Consider the following 19440-nt stretch of genomic DNA (forward strand, 5'->3'; position numbering starts at 1 on the left):
GACTGGAGAAGGTGGGACATTTGTGAGTGTGGCTTTGGGGTATATATTTGGTATCTGGTGAGTGTAGTCTCTCTTTCTGCTTCCTGATCATCTTGTGTGCTGTTTCCCTTTACTACACTCTTCCTCCATGATGTCCTGCTTCACCTTGATTCCCAAGAAATGGAGCCAGCCACTTATGGTTTGAGACTTCTGAAACCGTGAGCCCTCAAATAAACTTTTCCTCCCCTAAAATAGTTCTGGTCAGATCTTTCAGTCACAGCAGCGAAATAGCTGACTAAAACAGGCATCAAGAGTTAAATGAGGTATCAAGGTGGTATCCAGGTTAAATGAAGTCAGATAGGTGAAGTCCTGATATAATAGAACTGATGTCCTTTGAAGAAGAGATACCACAGGGTGCTCGCTCTCTTTCTCTCTCTAATGTGTGAGGACACAGAAGATGATCACCTGCAAGCCAGGAAGCCAGCTCTTACCAGAACTGGCTGGCATTTTGAGCCTAGACCTACCAGCCTAGCTGTGAGAAAATAAATTTTGTTGTTTGGGTTACATACTCTATGATATTTTGTTATAACAGCCCTAGCAGACTAAGACAATCATCAAAGGAAAATACCAATATCAGGAATGAAAGAGAGGATATCACTACTGATTCCTTACATACTGAAAGAATTGAAGGATATGTAAAACAACAATCCCCAGGGAGAAAGGAGGACACTGGGTCTGGGGTGGGGGTCAGGGGGAGAAGACAAACAGTGGGCTCTGGGCTTTCACCATTTCTCAGCAACAATGGGCTCTGAACTTTCACATCTGCTCCCCCTGACTCTGAACTTGCACAACTGTTTCCCCTGACTTCTCAACAGATGCATTCTGGTATGATCAAGTTTCACTTAAACTCTATAAAAATCAGACCCCTCTTGTAACCAGTTGCCATTTTCTCCCTGAAAATGTGCATTCCACTACTTAAAAAAGATAGGCCATGCTGATCTGTTGAGTTCTGTCTCCATTTCAGTTATTTTTGCTTCCAAGAATAATAAAGCAATATTACAAACAAGTCCATGTTCATAAAATTAGATACTAAGATGAAATAGACAATTCCTTGAAAGACAAAATACTAGCCCTTGGAAATAGTGTGAATAACACTTATCTTTCAAAGAATTTGAATTTGTAACTAAAATTTTCCCACAATGAAAACTCCAGGTTGATAAAATTTTGCTGGTAAATTATAACAATTAAGGAAGAAACATCCATTTTACATAAATTTTTCTAGAAAATCAAAAGGAAAACTTGATTCATTCTGTGAAGTTAGCATTACCTGATAACAAAACAAGACAAACACATTACAAACTTAAAATACCAGCAAAACAAAAAATTAGATGAATACCCCAAATATAACATGCAAGCTCTAAACAAAATGTTAGCAAACAATATATAAAAAGATAACACATCATGAATGAGTTGGAATTTTTTCAAAAAAGCAACGTTGATTTAATACTCAAAAGTCAATTTGTTTAAAGATCTGTCTTTTTCTTACAGAATAACCTTCCCACTGGACTTCATAGATGGTTTTTACAAAATGCAGATACAACATCAATGCTAAAACCAACAACAACAACAAACCCAACTGAATTTCTATACATTAGCAAAGTCCAAGTGAAAACTGAAAATTTTAACTTGTCACTTAAAAAGCATAAAAAAGTATAGTTTTCCTCCCCGCCAGTACTGATACTGAGGATTGAACTCAGGGCACTTTACCATTAAGCTACATCCACAGCCCTTTCTTCTTTTTTATTTTGAGAGACAATCTAAGTTGCTGAGGCTGGCCTTGAACTTGAAGTCTCCCGTTGTAGTATCCTGAGATGCTGGGATTACAGGCGTGCATCACCTCACCTGGTTTAGGGATAAATTTGAGAGGAATAAAACTGACAAAAGATCAAAATATTATGGACAGAAAAAACACCTGATGGAATAACACCTAAATGGAAAGACTTATTCAAGTCATATGACTCAATATTGTTAACACATAAATTATTCTCATGTGGATCTATAGATTCAGTGTAGGTCTAATCTAAATCCCAGTTTTTAAAAATAAAAAATGACAATCTAATTAAAGTTCACAGGAAAACACCATGGATTCAAAAGAGCCAAGACAACTTTTAAAAAGAAGAAAATTGAAGGGCAATACTATCTGATTTCAAGACTCATTCTGAATCTACACGAATCAAGACCAGGAATTATTTATTTACTTATTTGTAAAACTAGATGAATAAATCACCGGAACAGAGTAAAGGTCTAACATTTTTAAAACTGATTTTTTACATCAGTTCAAAGTTCCCTTTTTTTCCACATCCTGTGTGAGAAGGAGAGATCTTGGAACAAATACCAATGCATATTCATACACAAAATGATGACTTAAGATTCATACCTTGCACCACCTATAAAAATATTAGCTCTAATTGGATCCTAAATCTAAATATAAAAGCTAAAATTTATCAAGTGCCATAGTGCATGCCTGTAATCCCAGCAACCGAGGAGCTAGGGCAGGAGGATGATAAAGTCATGCCCAAACTTAGCAAGTTAGTGAGGCCCTAGAAAACTTAGTGAGACTGTTTCAAAAAACAAAAAGAGTTGGGGATGTAGCTCAGTAGTAATTGCCCCTAGTTTCAATTCCTAGTACCAGAAAAAAAAATCTAAAATTCTAAAACTTTTTAACAGAATCGGGAGAAGCTTTGCAAACGTGGGTTAGGTAGATTCCTTGGATATACCCAAAAAAAACAAAAACAAAACAAACAAACAAACAAACAAACAAAACCCTCTGGATCCTCCCCAGCGGCCCCACAGCGCCCCCTTCCCCAGTCCAGCTCCGTCCCAGCTGCACCCCGCCCTTCACCCCGCCCAGGACCCTCCTCGCCCCTCCCCAACCCGCCCGGCTCCTCCCCGCTCCGCCCCACCGCTCTCAGCCCACCGCGACTCAGGGCGCGCGCCCGCCTGCGTCTCTACCCGGAAGAGCCGCCCGGGCTGCAAAGTAGAGGCGGTGCGCGGCTGGTCGACCGTCGGGAACGCAGGCCGGGCCGGGCCGCCGGCGCGAAGCTAACCCCACGGAGTCTGCGCGCCCCCGCGGCCGGAGGCACTCCGAGCGGCCACGCGCACGCCCCGCCCCCACCGGTTTCCTCGTGCCCCAGGGGCTGCGGGGACGACCCCGCCGCCGGGCCGGAGCTCCCGCGCGTTCGGGAGCAGCGCGTCCCCGGCGACTTCTGACACTGCGTGTCAGTCAGTAAGTGACAGCCGCTGCCTCATTTCGCGGTGATTTATTCATTTTATTTTTCTGTAGTTAGTTTTAAGTCTCGCGCTCGTTTTTTTCTAGTTCAGAAACTGTTCAGCTCTGATACCGGTCAGTCGAAGGAGCTGCCCGGGAGCAGAGCCCAGTACGGGTCGGACCTTCGGAGGTGTCTAAGGGCAGGGGCTGAGGTTGAGTCCCTGTGGATTAGAAATTGAGTTTGTAGAGCCTTCCTGTGGGAGCGGGTCGGCTCCAGGTTTGCCGCGCCGCCGGACGGGCGCGGAGGAGGAGGAGCAGCGACGGCGCGCTCCCGCGCGGAGGGGGCGGGTCTTAGCGTCGGCGCACACCCCCTCCGGGGGCGCGCTTCCAGCGGCGGGGGCGGGGCGACCGGGATCCCCAAGCTTCTGCATTAGCCGTTCTCCTTAAAGCAAAAATGGTTCTGACCCCAAATATTCAATAAGAAAAAAAAAGGAAAGTGAAACTCTGGAGTCGTGCCTTAATCCTGTATCTGGGTGGGCGTGTTCATAGAGTAAACGAACTGCATGTGAAATATTCGATTTGTCCGTATTGCACAGATATTGAAAGAGTATGCTTTTGCCCAAAAAGGTGGTCCATAAAACGATATAAATTGATGATCTAACTAGGCAAAATTTAATCTGACCTTAATTTGAAACTTGAATCCCGCAGCTTCCTTCTTCCTTCTCTTTATGGAACTGTTTTTCAAATTGCTAAATCTGTGGCTTTAAGATTCTCTTAGATGCATATTCAATTTAGAGATTCTATTGTGGCCACCCTTGGGATCCCAATGGGTTTTGTTTGTTTTTAAGCAAAGACCACATCGGTGGAAGTACTTTGTGGTTAGTTCCTGCCAAGTGCTTTTCTGCTTTACATTCAGCTGAATTTTTATTACCTAAGACCAAATCATGTATCAGTGTGGTGTCCATAATTTACGTTCACTTATTCTCTACCATATAAATTTGTTTATCTCTCAATCTCACGCTGGCTATCATACATAGCATATGTAACAGATATTGAGGATGCTAAACTGTAAACTTTATAACAATTTTATTTAATCCTCATATTTGTACAGCCTATTACAATAAATGTTGGATAAATCAAGTAAATCATATTAAAGTACACCTCTTCTAAGGTATTTACTCCGTTTCCAAACCATGTAAGAGTTTGGATAAACATTTGGATATCTCATTTGTAACTGCCCCAGTGCAGCTACACTCCCGCAAGTGCGATTGTTGCCCTGTTTAAATTTAATTCTTTTCTCCTTTGTGGTCCTGTTTGTATTGCATTTTTACCACTGGCAGAGCAGATTTCATTTGATCTGTCTTCTGGTTCTTTGAAGACATAGAGTCCCTTTTACTGTGCTTTTCATTTGCCAGCATAATGTCTTGTGCACGGTAGATATTAGGAACTAGACATTGAGTTGGTTTTATGCATAGGTGATTTGTGGTCTGACTGTATACATGAAAATAGAATGGGGTAGGCCCTTTTTATCTGCAAATCTAGATTTAGAAAGAAGAGGATGATGATTTCCAGGGGAATGAGATAGGCGAAGTATGGTATATGTTATGTTTTATTTCCAATCTTATTTATTATTCAAAAACTTTTAATGTTTCTTTCCTCAGTTGTCTAGTTTTTTTGTGCTCTTTTTGTGTATGTAGTACTGGAGGTTGAACCCAGGACCTCTTGCATGCTAGGCAAGTGCTCTACTGCTGCGCTACATCCCCAAGCGCTTTTTTAGATTGTATTTTTGAGGGAGGGTTTCACTAAGTTGTCCAGCCTAGCTTCAAACTTCCTTTTGCCTCCACCTCCCTAGTAGGTGGGGTTATAGGTGTTATGTTTGTTTTTGCTGATTCACCTCTAAATATACATTTCTAAAGAAAATCATTGATTATTCAGGTTAGAACTGAATCTCTTTATATAGTGGGATACAGATGAAAATGTGAGTGTGTGATTAAAGAAAGAGAGGAAAAAATGATATGCTCTTCTTTGAATAATATGTAGAACCAGGACACTTGCAAAGAACTCCACTGGCAATGTTTAAGACATTATACTTGAGAGCAACAATATATGTATGTGATGTGGTCAAAGAAAAGTCTGTTATCTTTTATGTATATTATGTAAATTATATTAATAAAGGGTTAGTGAGGAGAAAGATTGGGAAAAAGATATGGAAAATATTTTGTATCGTTTTGGATTTCCATAATCAGTACCATTTATTTCTTTGGTGTAAATTTCACTTCTCATTTTTAAAGTACATGTTATTATACAACTAACTATAACAGATAATTTAGATCTAATTCAAGTTTGAATTCAGGTATTGTGATTATAGCATAACCTAAAACCAGGGTGATTTATAACCAAAAAATCATTTTTGTTAATTTTTGTGAAAATCTTGAATATCAAAGATACAATACCATTTTTTTCTTTTTATTTAGTAACCTAGGTTTAAGATGAACAGTGATCAAGTTATGCTGGTGGGTCAAGTATTTGAGTCATATGCTTCAGAATACCATAAGAATGATATTCTTCTAATCTTGAAGGAGAGAGATGAAGATGCTCATTACTCAGTTGTAGTTAATGCCATGACCCTTTTCGAGACCAACATGGAAATTGGAGAATATTTCAATGCATTCCCCAATGAAGTGCTAACTATTTTTGATAGTGCACTCCGAAGATCAGCTTTGACAATTCTCCAGTCCCTTTCTCAGCCTGATGATGCTTCCATGAAGCAGAATCTTCATGCCAGGATATCAGGTAAATCACTTTAAGAATGTTACCACATGTAGTTTTCTATGAAGATTTTAGGAAAATGGAATAAATGTGGGATTCAGAGCACTAAAAAATAATTTGTATTTTTACTTAAAATACTTATGTGTTGTGTAGCTGCTGGTCACTTTTTTTCAGATTAGAATAATGATTATCATCTCTAGACATGGGGGAATAGCCATCTGACAGAGGGGAAAGAGAAGAGTATGGAGACAACAGTAGTCATATAAATTCTCTATGTGTGTAAAATTGTAATCCCAAGCAGTTTTATGAGCATTTGTGACTACTGACAATAAAAAAATTGATAATATAAGGATTAGAAAAGTGGTAGATCCTGCCTAGTGAGCTTCAAAACTATTTTAGGAAATTATTTTTATATGTTAAGATTAGCATTGTACTGTCCACCTATCAGGAACCCAATACACTTTTGTTGAAGGATTGGCAGATTAAGCATCTTAATTTTTAAGTAAGTACAATGGAGTCATTAGTAACTTGTGGTGGCAAAGCCATGTCCTTGAATTCCTGGCTCCTTGATCCTCATCTTCTTTTAAAAATGAGTTTTAACAGAGTAGATAGAATTGAAAGTCACTCTTAAGAATTTTAGGAAAGTAACACTACAGTGTAATAATTTTTCATTAGTTCATGGGAATTATTTCTGGGAAGATGTGTGGAATGATGAAAGGAGAAAAATGAATTTAGAAGATATCTGGTTAGAGCAGTATGCTGGACTTGGAGACTTGACAAACTATGCATTGAGTAAACTACCTGTAGAGTCCCTGTTAACCATCCAGTCTTTTTTTAAAATTTAAAGTATGTTCTCATTATATAAACTAATAAAAGAAGGTACAACCTTAGTCTATTTATGAAAAAGAAGGATTTGGTGAAATTGAAAGCAAACTTCAGAATACTTAAAGCAGCCTATAATTAAGTTGGAAAACACACATACCCTTTGTTAAAAAATAAATGTTTACCTTACAGTACATCTGAGAAGGATGAGGATTTATAATCAACAGAAATGCTTACTCTGATTCCAAAAAGGTTAGAAGCCTCTAGAGTAGAACTCCTTGGAGGCAAAATAAGATTCCAAACGTCAGCAGAAGTTTGATTTAAATGAAAAATAGTTCCTGCATTTACATTTGCCAGGCTAAAATTATGAAGATTATTAATCATTGTGCATAAGGGCACTAGATAGGTCAAGAAGAAATGTTCCTTTTTAATGAGTTTTCAAAAGAATTGTTAAAAGAGGCTTTAGTTAGTGTTGTTGAAATAGTATTTAGGAAGTGATTCTAGGCTTCGCTTATGTTTAGATTCCTTCCCATGTTCAGGTTTAAATAATGAAATTCTGTCTAAGTGACTCTGTCAGTTTCAGAATGATTTTAGCCTATTTTTTAAATTCTTCTCTAAAAAGAAATTGCAAATTATGTTATTATCTTAGTAACATTCATTCCATAAATATGATATGTATATGAATTTAGGTTCTTGGGAAACCAAAAAGAGGTTGGGGGGTGCTCAAGGCTGTGGGGGAGATATCTATATAATTAAATATTTACCAGATGGTATATGTATGCCTACAGATACATACATATGTACAAAATCTGTACATATGTACAGAATTGTAATTGTTACATGATGCATGCCTCACTCAAGAAATGTGTAAGGTATATATATATTAGCTCATAGAACAGAGATTTAGTTCTCCTAGGGGGAGCACTGGAGGTTTCAAGAAGAGAAGATAAGGCCAATGAAGGATGGAGGTGTCCCAAGAAGAATGAACAACATATGTAAATGATCAGGGCCTAAAATAGTCTGATTTTTTTATTGCACCTCCATCTTGGACTACAGATTAGGCATTTAATTGTTAAAACTCAGGATGCCTTTGTGGTTTATTGGTCTTAGGAACATAAAATAGTTTCTGACTTTGTTTTACCAGGATATCCAGATATGCATTGAATTTTATTCTTTTACCTACATTTCTTTCTTTTCTTTTCTTTTTTCTTTTTTCTTTTACCTATATCTCTTACTTTGTCTTCTGGGATTTTTATTAGCCTAAAGTTTACTTGGTATTATCAGTGGTTTACATGAAAAGTAAGTAACAAAGAATAATATTCAAGTGTTATTTAAAGCAGTAGTTTTCAAACATTATTGAGCATCCAAATTTTCAGGAGGGCTTGTTAAAACACTGATTGCTGCGCTCACCCCCAGTTTCTAATTGAGGATAGCAGGTGTGAGGCCTGAGAATTTGCATTTTCAGTAGCTCTCATTGATGCTGGTGCTGCTGGTCTGGTGACTGGACCTAAAATAATCAGTGTGGACATATCTCTATTTCAAAAATTGCTTTGATCTTTTATCAGGGAATGGGTCAGAGAATGATAAAGGTTTTTGTGTTCAGCACTAATAGTAGTTGAACTCCTTGTGATTCAACAGGGATAATTGAAAAGCATACATAGTAATATATATAGGAAGAAAATTCTTTGTGTCAAAATCCATTTATTAAAAATAAATTGACCTTTAAAGTGGTATCTCAGCCTTTTCCAATAGTTCTAAAATTTTGACTATATATGGCCAGTTTGGCTTAACATTATGTTGCCTTTGTCTTCTTATTATAAAATCTTAAACATCATCATGTGAAATGAAAGAAAAGAATCTGAAGACCCAGAAATGTACTCACCTTTGTTACCCTTTTTAAATAAAAGTATATTTACTTTACTACATAAAATAAACCATTTAATCTATCATGCTTTAGACTAACTAGAAAAACAAAACAAAAATAACACCTTATCCTAACTTGTACCAGTTGCATGATTCAGTAAGATGTACACTGTTCTTTTAAGATTTCTTATTTGAGAACATTAATGATGACATATTGCCCTGTACTATAAAAGTGCAGAAGATAATTATAAAAGTTAATTTTATTAGAAAATCAGTTGTAATTGTTTACATAGTTCTTCTTAAGAGATATTATAATTGATTAGACACAGTGTCCTTGCTAGGGAAGAGCAGCAAGGGACTCCCTTATTCTGGCTACCCTTTAGCAGGGAGACAGAAGGGAAATCTGAGAATGGAGGGGAAATGTACGGCTGGGCCCTCCTCCTGACACCTACAGTATGCCTTCTTTCCAAGTGCAGTAGGTCTCCAGCACACTTTCTTGTGCCGATTGAAAAAAAGAAGAAAAAAAGGGGAGGAGATTCATGTAGACTTGTCGTGGTCTAGCATAATGTGGGCCTGGAACATCATCTGCAAGTATAAGTTGTTCATGGAACCAAGGAGTACCTTTCTTTTTATTCTTCTTGGGTAGAAGTTTCCTTCAGATATAAAAAGGCATTATTTATGCCATTGTACATTCAGTTGATGATTTTGCTAGGCTCTACAATTTATGTATGTGTGAGTAGACTAGCCTGGACTACCTTCAGATGATTACTATTATTGTTAGGCTTTTATAGTACATATATCAAAATGCTCACCGTAGAATCTTAAGGTGTTAATGATACCTACTATGGTTATTTCTCATGAGTTTGGCAAATCTAAATGATTAATCTTTGGTGTGCACAGTAATCAGGTTTTGAGCCACTTAATTCTTAGGACATGCAACAGACCACAGGGCATGAACTAGTTAGTGTAACAAATGCTACCCTAATAAACCTGTTGGGAAGTAGCCTTTGACCATGACAACCAGCATCTTTCCACTCCAGTGATGCATTGCAGCCAAATATAAAGGGCATTTCTATGTTAGACTTTTCTTTGGCATTTTGTAACTTTTCAGTTCCCTGGTTTCTTGTTTGTTTTCTTTTTTACGTTGAACAGCACAGGTTTTTAAAGGATAAAGTGATGCTGTGGGTAAACTTCTAGGTAAGTCAGGACCTGGAAACACCATCAGATTTATGTTATTTATAAATACTGAACTCAACTGGGAAGAAAAAAAAAAAAAAAAAAACCCAAACCCAGTCAGGTAGCTCTTTGAAACTCTTTGGTTATCATGCTGTCATTTCTTTATCTCTCTGCTTTGTGACTTACTGAAAGAATCATCAACTTATTTTATGTGTGGCAAGTTGCAATATTTTCTTTGTGAAATATGATTACAATTACACCCCATATTTAGATCCTACTGGGATAGACCTTTTATGAGAATCAATTCTGTTTGTAACCCTGGTTATTATAGCATCTTGATATATGCATTTGAGAGTCCATTGAAAATTGTTATTTGAAGTCCTTTCTATTTTCTTAATTGAGTTGATGATCTGATTTTTTTCTTTAGTAAAACAAAAAAGATTTCTTTCCTGAAATTGTAATTTCTCCCCCAGGAAATATGGAGAGTATATTCATGGAGTCAGATCTCAAGGTGTAAGTTGGTGTTGTTTTTCTGTTAGGGTTGCCTGTCTGTCCTGAGCTGGTGAGGGAACACATCCCTAAAACCAAGGATGTGGGACACTTTTTGTCTGTCACTGGGACAGTGATTCGAACAAGTCTGGTGAAAGTGCTGGAGTTTGAGCGGGATTACATGTGTAACAAATGCAAACATGTATTTGTGGTCAAGGCTGACTTTGAGCAATACTACACCTTCTGCCGGCCATCCTCATGTCCCAGCTTGGAGAACTGTGATTCCTCAAAATTCACCTGCCTTTCAGGCTTGTCCGCATCTCCAGCCAGGTGTAGAGATTACCAAGAAATCAAAATTCAGGAACAGGTAAGTGATCCAATAAATGAGAAAAATAACAAACTTGAAGAAGTGGTTTTCCATTGTGGTCAGATTGCTAGGATTAGGGAATACAAAATGAATACACAGACTTGTGTCATCATTTTGTGGAAGATCAAGCTTAAAACTATTCGCACATATATTAGAATATAGTTTTTAGATGTAGAAGCCATGAAATAATTGTATTTCTAGATAGAACATTGCTAAGAATATATAGAATAACTTAATAATTACTAAGTATGTTGATTCTTAAAATGAATATTTAAGAATTCTAAAGGGACAGGGGAAAATTAAGTGATGTTAACTGGTTGGTAAACATGGTATGTATAGCAGGATTCAGGGTTTTGCTTCAGTTTTATTTGCTTGTGCAAAGAAGGTATCCTGTCTAACAAAAGTGAGCATGATTTTCCTTCACTAAACATAGAGGTTTATTCTCTCATCTAAAATAAGCAGGAGATAGACAATCCAAGGCTAGTAAATATTCTCCACAGTGATGAGGACTCGAACTTTTTTTCTTTTGCACCACTCTTTTTTGTTGTTGTTTTGGTACTGAGAATTGAACCCAGGTAGCTACATCTCCAGCCCTTTTCATTTCCTATTTTAAGACAGGGTCTCAATAAGTTGCTTAGAGCCTCACTAAGTTGCTGAGGCTGGCCTTGAACCTGCAATCCTCTTGCCCTAACCTTCTGAGTTGCTGGGATTACAGGCGTGCACCACCACACTCATCTTCTGCACCTCTTTTAATGCAGGATTTCTATCTTATGGTTTTCTTGTGGTCCAGGATGATGGCTACAACTCCATTCTGTCTGTATTCCAGTCAGAGAACAGGAAATAGGAAGCACGGACAAATATATGTACCATCTCACGAAGTCTTCATTTTAGCAGTCTCCTATAATATGTCTGTGTATATCTCATTGACCAGAACTTAGTCATGACCACACCGAGGTGAAGAAAGCCTGGGAAATATCATTTTATGTCCACATGGCATAAAACTAAGGAGTACTCAGAGGGACTTGGTGATTTGTCCCAGGTCTTATGACTAGAGATCAGGAAAGAAATACCTCTCTTTTCTGAATAAGTAGCTTTGTTATTAAATTTAGCAGTTGGAGCATATATTTATTTTGACCATCTAAAAGGAGACATTTTCTATATTGGTCCTTTTACTCCAAAAGTAGTGAATTTTAAACTGATAATGGGTACAATTTTCAAGAAAAATTCCTTAAGTCGCCATCATAATTAAATTGTATGACAATACCAGAGAAATAGAAACAGTAATTTCGAATACTGCTGACTTCTAGATCCTTATCATGTATTTAAACAGGCTTAGTATCTGTTTTCTGTTTTCCTTTTCTTGCTAGGTTCAAAGGCTATCTGTTGGAAGTATTCCACGATCTATGAAGGTTATCCTGGAAGATGACTTAGTAGACAGTTGCAAATCTGGTATGAACTTTTTTTTTTTTTTTTTTTTTAAATGAGATGGAGACATTATGTTGACCAGGCTGGTCTTGAACTCATGGACTCAAGTGATCCTCCCACCTCATCACCCCAGTTTCCTGAGTAATTGGGACTAGAGGTATGCACCAACATACCCAGCAAGAATGAACTTTTTAGCTTCTGTAGGCAGTCCTACATATTTATTAGGAAAAGTCACTTTTTATTTTCCCCAAGATCACTGCAAGAGAATATAGAAGCTTAATTGTTCACCCTTGAGAGTAGAGAGTGGCATGGAGATGGGAGGTGATACAAGAAAAGAACTGGACTAGAACTTAGAGATTTAGCCTCACTGCTTGTTTTATAGACAAAGAACTACTTGCCCAAGGTCACTTAGAATGTTAAATGGCAGAAGTATGAATCTAGGTCCATTGATTTCTATTCCAGAGCTCTCTTCAGTGTGCCATAGCTTAACTGCAGCAACTCAAAAATACCTCGGGTTGGGCTGGGGATATATAGATGAGTGGTAGAGCATTTGTCTAGCATGTGTGGGGATTGTCCCTCTCTCTCTCTCTCTCACCCCACCCCAAAGAATCTAGTGAATTTAGTGAACAATTATATAAAATGGATCAAATAATATGACTGTCAAATGCTACTGAAAGTCTTTCAGATGCCAGAAAGAAAGGTGACTTTTCTTCTCTACTCTGTATTGGTGACATTATTACAGGAGTCACACTGATTTTGAACAGTAGAATATCCTTTGGTAGAGAACGTTTTCATTTAAACTGAATTCTTTTTGCATTGAAAATGAATCATAAGCTATTTTTCTTTCAAATGTCATTAATAATAAAGGATGGATGGAAGCAGTCTGTCAATCCACAGACCTCTGAAATCAATAGGAGAGAGTTGGAAGTAGGCAGAGCAATTTAGGTGCTAATGAAGCAACCTGGGTGTGATATGATAGGGTACTGACTATGGTGATAGATTGGAAAGAGTGGATAAGATTTTTTAAAATCAATAATTAGCAATAATTTAAAATTTGGTGTTGATTTAAATACATATGTGTAAATATATAAATAATCCTTGCCCTTCAGGAATTTACAGCTTGGGTAGAAACTCCAGTTTGAAATATGCAAAGTAGTAAAGTTGGAGGTTATGTGCTAACAACTGTCAGTGCAGCAGATGAGAAGATGGGTCTGACTGGGAATGGCTGCAGTAATATAGATGCTGCAGAAGATAGAGGCACAAAAAGAGATTGAATTATTTAAATGTAAGAATTTTAGCTTCTTGAAAATAATAGTTTATATACTTACTATAAAATATACAAAAGTTTAAAATGAATAGTCACTGCTTTGAACTGCCACATGTATCTCACAGTTGTTCTAATGATATAAATCTGCTATTCAACAAGTGTTTGAATGAAAACATTTTAATGTTGAGTTTTCAAAGGTATTAGTTGCTCTACAAATGTAAGGCAAGTTTTGTATGAAAATAGCTAATACTTATTGAGTACTTACTGTTTTCTTGATATTACATTAATTTACATACATTATCTGACCTAATTCTCATTGTCCTGTAACGTAAATCCAACTATTCTCAATTCGTAGGTCAAGAAGGCTAGGTAATTTGCCCAAGGTCACATAGCTAATGAGCAATAGCTAATAGAGCTAGTAGAGCTGACCCTAAGCAACTTCACAAGACCCTGTCTCAAAGTAAATAAATTAATTTAAAAAAAAAAAGATCTGGGGATATAGCTCAGTGGTAGAGCATCCCTAGGTTTAATCCCTAGTACCAAATAAAATTAAAAATGAATAACTAAATAAATAAAAAGTTTGAGATAGATAGACAGTATAGAAAATGATAATTATTCCCAATTGGCTTTGAAAACCATCCAAGCAGTGGCTTAGGAAAAGTCTTGGAACCATGTGAAAAGTACCTATTTAGTGTATTTGTCACCATTTAGTATAAAGTTGCCTCTAGCTAGAAATGTGTCTTCTGTTCTGTAAATTGGCACTATCGGTTCCATGCTTTTAGCATCTGTGGAACACTTTTCTTCAGGAAATCAAAACTTCAGATTATACATTATATATTGAAATTTAGACAGTGAAAGGCATTTTGCATCAGCAAATAGCACACACTTGGCACAAAAGCTCAGGCATGAAGCTACCTGTTAGTTCTGAGACAGTGTTTTTTGTGCAAAATATAAATACCAAAATTTTGTCTTTGGTATGTCTAATATCCCATGTTCAATGTGATTGAAATTTGGGGGGATTAGGTTTGTGGGTTTTTGTTCTTTTGGTTTTGGCACTTGTTTCTCCAGTACAAAAATACTGACTGCCAAGCATTCATATTTCCTTGTTAACTGATACATTTCATTGTATGAAGTAAACACAGATGTCATTGATGATGTGCATATGAACTACTCAGGCCTTTTAGGAAAATGCATCAATCTAATAATCTGTCTACCAAGAATAGGTGGTTTTTTTCAGGAAGGGAGGAATCACCAGGAAGGCAGGAGCTGGGTTGTTACTTTGCGCTTTCCTACTTTGAAATAAAAGAGGTACTCATTGATTTCATAGGCCCTTTGATTCAGTTTTAAAAAGGAGGTAGTGAGTAAAGTATTAACAAATAGGGAAAGTAAAAATAAACATGTACAAAACTAAACTAGGTGCTAGGCATCACAAGATTGTCTTTCTGACACCAGTTTGATCACCCGGCTGCAGCATCTCTAAATGGGAACTTAATGGTTAGAAACTCTTGAGAGGATGAGCATGTCACCCAACCTAACAGCAATGAATAAATCATCCAGTAAACTATTTTTCCTGTGAAAAGTGATAATTTGGTTTGATTATCCCATACTATAAAAAGCAAAGATACTGATTTCAGCTTTTAGCAGTGCATATACAAGTGCCTTTAAAAAAAAATTTGGAATCTGTGGTGTCCTTTGCCTCCAAATTATTTTCTGGATGAATGAATTATTTATAATTTCAGGTCCTTTGTTACATGAGCTTGTGTCCAGCATTACTCACTTGGTGCTTTTTCCAGGTGATGACCTCACCATTTATGGGGTTGTAATGCAACGGTGGAAGCCCTTTCAGCAAGACATACGCTGTGAAGTGGAGATAGTTCTGAAAGCCAACTATGTCCAAGTAAATAATGAGCAGTCATCGGGGATTATCATGGATGAGGAAGTCCGAAAGGAATTTGAAGACTTTTGGGAATACTATAAGAATGATCCCTTTGCAGGTTTGTGATCAAGCTTATAAGCTTATAAAGCTTTTACATATTAATAGCATTAAATTCAGTAGTTAAATATGATCTCTGTGATTTGGGGACAACCTTATATGCTGCATAAGTCAGTGGCATAGTTCAAAGGGTAGCATTAGTACCTCTAGATGTAGTCTCCCTTTGAAGCCCTTTTCTGGTATAATCTTTTCTTCTTAGAGATATTTCTGAAGGTTACCCCTTTCTGTTATTTCAAACACCTGTTACAGGGCCAGAACAGTTTCAGAGTTTCCTACCTTTTTACCTTTCTTTACTTTAAGAGTAGTTCCTTAAAAAGGCAAAACTCATCACATTATAAAACCTCATCCTCTTCAAGCCATTATTTTCTAATGTATTTTAAAATTTATTTTTTTGGTTGTAGATGGACACAGTACTTTATTTTTATGTGGTGCTGAGGATTGAACCCAATGTCTCATACATTAGGCAAGCACCCTACCACTGAGCCACAATTCCAGCCCCTTTCTAATGTATTTTTGATAATAAAGATAACTTCTCATTGTTTTAGCTGAAGATTTTAAAATAGGGAGGGAATAGGAAGGAGATGGTGAGAGAGAAGATGCAAAGAATAAGCTTTGTCATCACAGCAAAAATTGTCAGACTAAGATGTAATTACATAGAATAAAATATCACAGCCTTTGAGTATATAGTTTTTTTTTATTGAAAATACCAAATGTATAAAACACCAATTAAATGCTTTTTTTTCATTCTTCCTTGAACGCATCTTCTGAGAAAACTAAACTGAAGCCAGTAATAGACTATTTCTAATAAACTTCACTTCAAATCAAACATATTTATTTTTAATCACATGCAGAACTAGACAGATATGATTTCATAAAATAAAGCTTCCATTTACCTAAACATGGGGAATTTGTTTATATTTTGCAGGATTTTTTTTTTTTTACTTCAGTGTATAACACATTTGTAATAGTTCTTGATCTTTTATTTGATCTATATAGAAAAGAACACAAAGTTCTCTTCACTGTCTCTCTGTTAAGGAAGCACTTTAAGAATCACATATATTTTTAAGTAAACTTTTTGATCAAAATTAGTTTCTTAGGATCAGGTCCTTATAATAATCTGTAACTCTTCCTCAGCGTGCAGTCATTCCTTACTCATTCCAGTGCCACAGCTCAACTCTATAACATAACAGTGAAGGTTGGTCATCATGTTGTGCTCTAACCAGATCACAAGTGCTTTGTGCTGGTGATTAAAGAATCCATCTTGTTGCTCCTATCTTTGTTTCCTGCATATCAGGTACCAGTGCACTGTATTTGACCACTTCAAAGTATATATATGTACTGGTAGAGGAGAGGTGAAGGTAGGGATCTCTTTCCAACAGGGCATCTTCCTTCTGCCAGTCTTAAGACTGGAAGTTGCTCTACTGCTCCTCTTGGAGGTTAACTTTTTTCTCAGTAGTATGGATATTGACTTGGATGAGTCTCAGGAAGTTTTATTCTGGACTACATTGACCTCAAGGACCCCTCGACCCTGGTGTTGAAGTCTGCTGGGCCATCCAAACCTAGTCCAGGGTGACTTAGTTATCTTAGATCGAAAAGGTTTTCTTCTTTGATGTGAAGACCGTGCCATAAGAAGAGATAGCTTGGCCATAGCTACACCACTAACAAGGTCTAGAATCAGAAATTTTAGGATAGTTAAGGTGATGGGATGGTATTCACCCTAATGTATTCTCCATGACAAAGCCATGGAAGCATCTATTGCCATGATCCAAGAAATCATGTTTTTCAAGTTAGATAACACATTTAGGATAATAGTCCTCTCCTTTTGCTTATTTCTGGTACCCCAGTTCAACCTTCACTGTTTATCTTTTGTTAAGGAAATCTTGAGATCAGAAACAAGCACAAATAATTCAGGAAATAAAATAGTTAATGGTTAAGAAGGTCCCACTGTGTGCTAGAAACTTTCTGTAGGCTGTATACTTGTAAACTCCTTTGATCCTTAAGAATTCTGTGATACATTATCTTCATCTTTACAGATAAATAGAGGCAGAGAGGTTGAGAAATGCCTACGGTTAAACCCTAGGTAAATAACAGCACTGGGATTTGAGTCCAGACATGATACCAGGGCCTGTGAACTTTACCACTGGGATATGCTTCCCATCAGCACATTCATTCCTAAATCCACCTTTACTCAACTCAACAAAGCTGGCCCTTGAACAGTGTTGGCTTGGGTGACTCCCAGATCAGTGTACCTATTCTTAAACCTGCTTGTTGGGCATCTTCCTTCTTTGTATGTGTAATCCGTAGATGCTGATCACAATTTACCTACCTCCTCTCAGATCTTATCTGCTTAGATCCCTGACCTTTTTTCCTCTGGGCTTTGTAACCCTTGAAAGTTATTTCTAGAGGGATTTCTTGTGGCAATTAATGAACTTTCTGGATTTACTATTTTCTTTCTGGTTCCCTTTTTACTAAAAGATTTTCTTTCTTTACTGTTTCTGCAATCCCAGGTCACATCACCATAGAGTAAATTTTGATTCATTACAGGGCTGGGGGTAGAGCATGTGCTTAGCATGCAGAAGGGCCTGGTGTTTCAATGCCCAGTCCCAAAACAACAAACAACCCCAAGTAAACAAAACAAAAAAACAGTTTTGTGTCAGTACAAAAAGTCTTGTGTTTAGGGCCATAAATCATGAAAAGGTTCAGGGAAGGCCTGCAGGAGTATTGTAAATTGATTAGGTCACTGGATAAAAGACTAATGCCTAATTCATGAATGGGATATGGAGATTCTCAGATTGGTAATTTGATATGTCTAAAACTCAAAATAACAAGTCTTTTATTTAAAACACATAATTATATTAAGAATTCAAAATTTCCTGCTTGAATCGCTATGGCTATAGCTTGCAGTCATCTTAATACTGGTAATCCAGTAACCTATTCCAGATTAAAGAATTTACCAAAAAGATCAGAGCAAATGTCAAAGTGACTTGCGGGGTGGACTGATTTTACTTCTCTGCCATTTTTCAAGAAGTTCCATAAGCTCCAACTACCTCTTTAAAGGTTTCTGGCTGTTAAGTTCTGACTCATTTTTGACACTGAATACTTTCCTTTTAATTTGGGAATGGAGTAAATTTACTGAAATTATCTCACAGAAAGTACAGCTGGTATTATTTTAAGGGAAATGCTGGCCTGATAGGTGGTAGATGAGGAAGAAAAGGAGATTCCTTTTTTTGTCTCTTATGAATATGACAGATTTATGGAAACTTAAGCAGATAGGTCTCAGGAATAAAAATCAGACTATCCTCTTATGGCATTAATAAGAAAAGGAGAACCACAACAGTTACTTTCTTTAATGATTTAGGCTTGGCCCTCATGATCATTTTAGATTGGTAGAAAGAATATGTTTATAAGATAGTTAGGATAGGAAGGGAGATTCCAGTTAAGGTTTCTTGAACATTGCTGGTAACTTCTGATCTTTCTGCATTTCCCAGGAAGGAATGAAATATTGGCCAGCTTGTGCCCTCAAGTGTTTGGGATGTATCTAGTAAAGCTTGCTGTGGCTATGGTGCTGGCTGGTGGGATTCAAAGGACTGATGCTACCGGAACAAGGGTCAGAGGTTAGTACCATCTGAAAATTTGGAAATATTAATATAGGTAGAGAAGCTAGGCTTTTTCCTTCCTGAGTAAAAGCAGGTTTTTGAGATTTTCTAAATGTAGTTTTTCAAAGCTGTCAGTTATGTATTTCGTACGTAGTCCAGTACCTTTATCAGAGGCTACTCTCCCTAATTCCAGAAACATTAAAAAAATTAAGTTTTTTAATAGTTGTATACTATTGATCTGTCCTATATGGGTGCCACAAAATAAAATTGTTTTTATTACTAGTAATTTGTATTACTAGTAGTGTTCATTGGCTCCTGTGTTTCACCAAGAAGAAAAGATTAGAAATAGCTCATTTTTAATATTGCTAAGTCAGTCTCTCCATCTGTGACTGTCGGTGTTTCTCAGACTGCTGCTCTCAGTCATCT

At 37.0% G+C, this 19440-nt stretch overlaps 1 protein-coding gene across 3 annotated transcripts in view; it reads left to right on the forward strand.

Moving 5' to 3' along the window:
• Nucleotides 1–2978: 2978 nt before the first annotated feature.
• MCM9 (minichromosome maintenance 9 homologous recombination repair factor) overlaps nt 2979–19440 on the forward strand; it is an 86046-nt gene continuing 69584 nt past the window's right edge. Inside the window, exons 1-6 of one of the 3 annotated variants that reach the window (XM_079148999.1) lie at nt 2979–3265; nt 5722–6040; nt 10417–10733; nt 12101–12182; nt 15219–15419; nt 18907–19032. In XM_079148999.1, coding sequence (XP_079005125.1) covers nt 5737–6040; nt 10417–10733; nt 12101–12182; nt 15219–15419; nt 18907–19032 — 1030 coding nt within the window. In that variant the 5' untranslated portion in view covers nt 2979–3265; nt 5722–5736. Of the gene's footprint in view, nt 3266–5721; nt 6041–10350; nt 10734–12100; nt 12183–15218; nt 15420–18906; nt 19033–19440 lie in introns of those variants that run through there. The other 2 variants (XM_079149000.1, XM_079149001.1) reach the window with 2 other exon arrangements.

Source organism: Sciurus vulgaris (assembly GCF_902686455.1).
Source record: "Sciurus vulgaris genome assembly, chromosome: 7".
Lineage (NCBI taxonomy): Eukaryota > Metazoa > Chordata > Mammalia > Rodentia > Sciuridae > Sciurus > Sciurus vulgaris.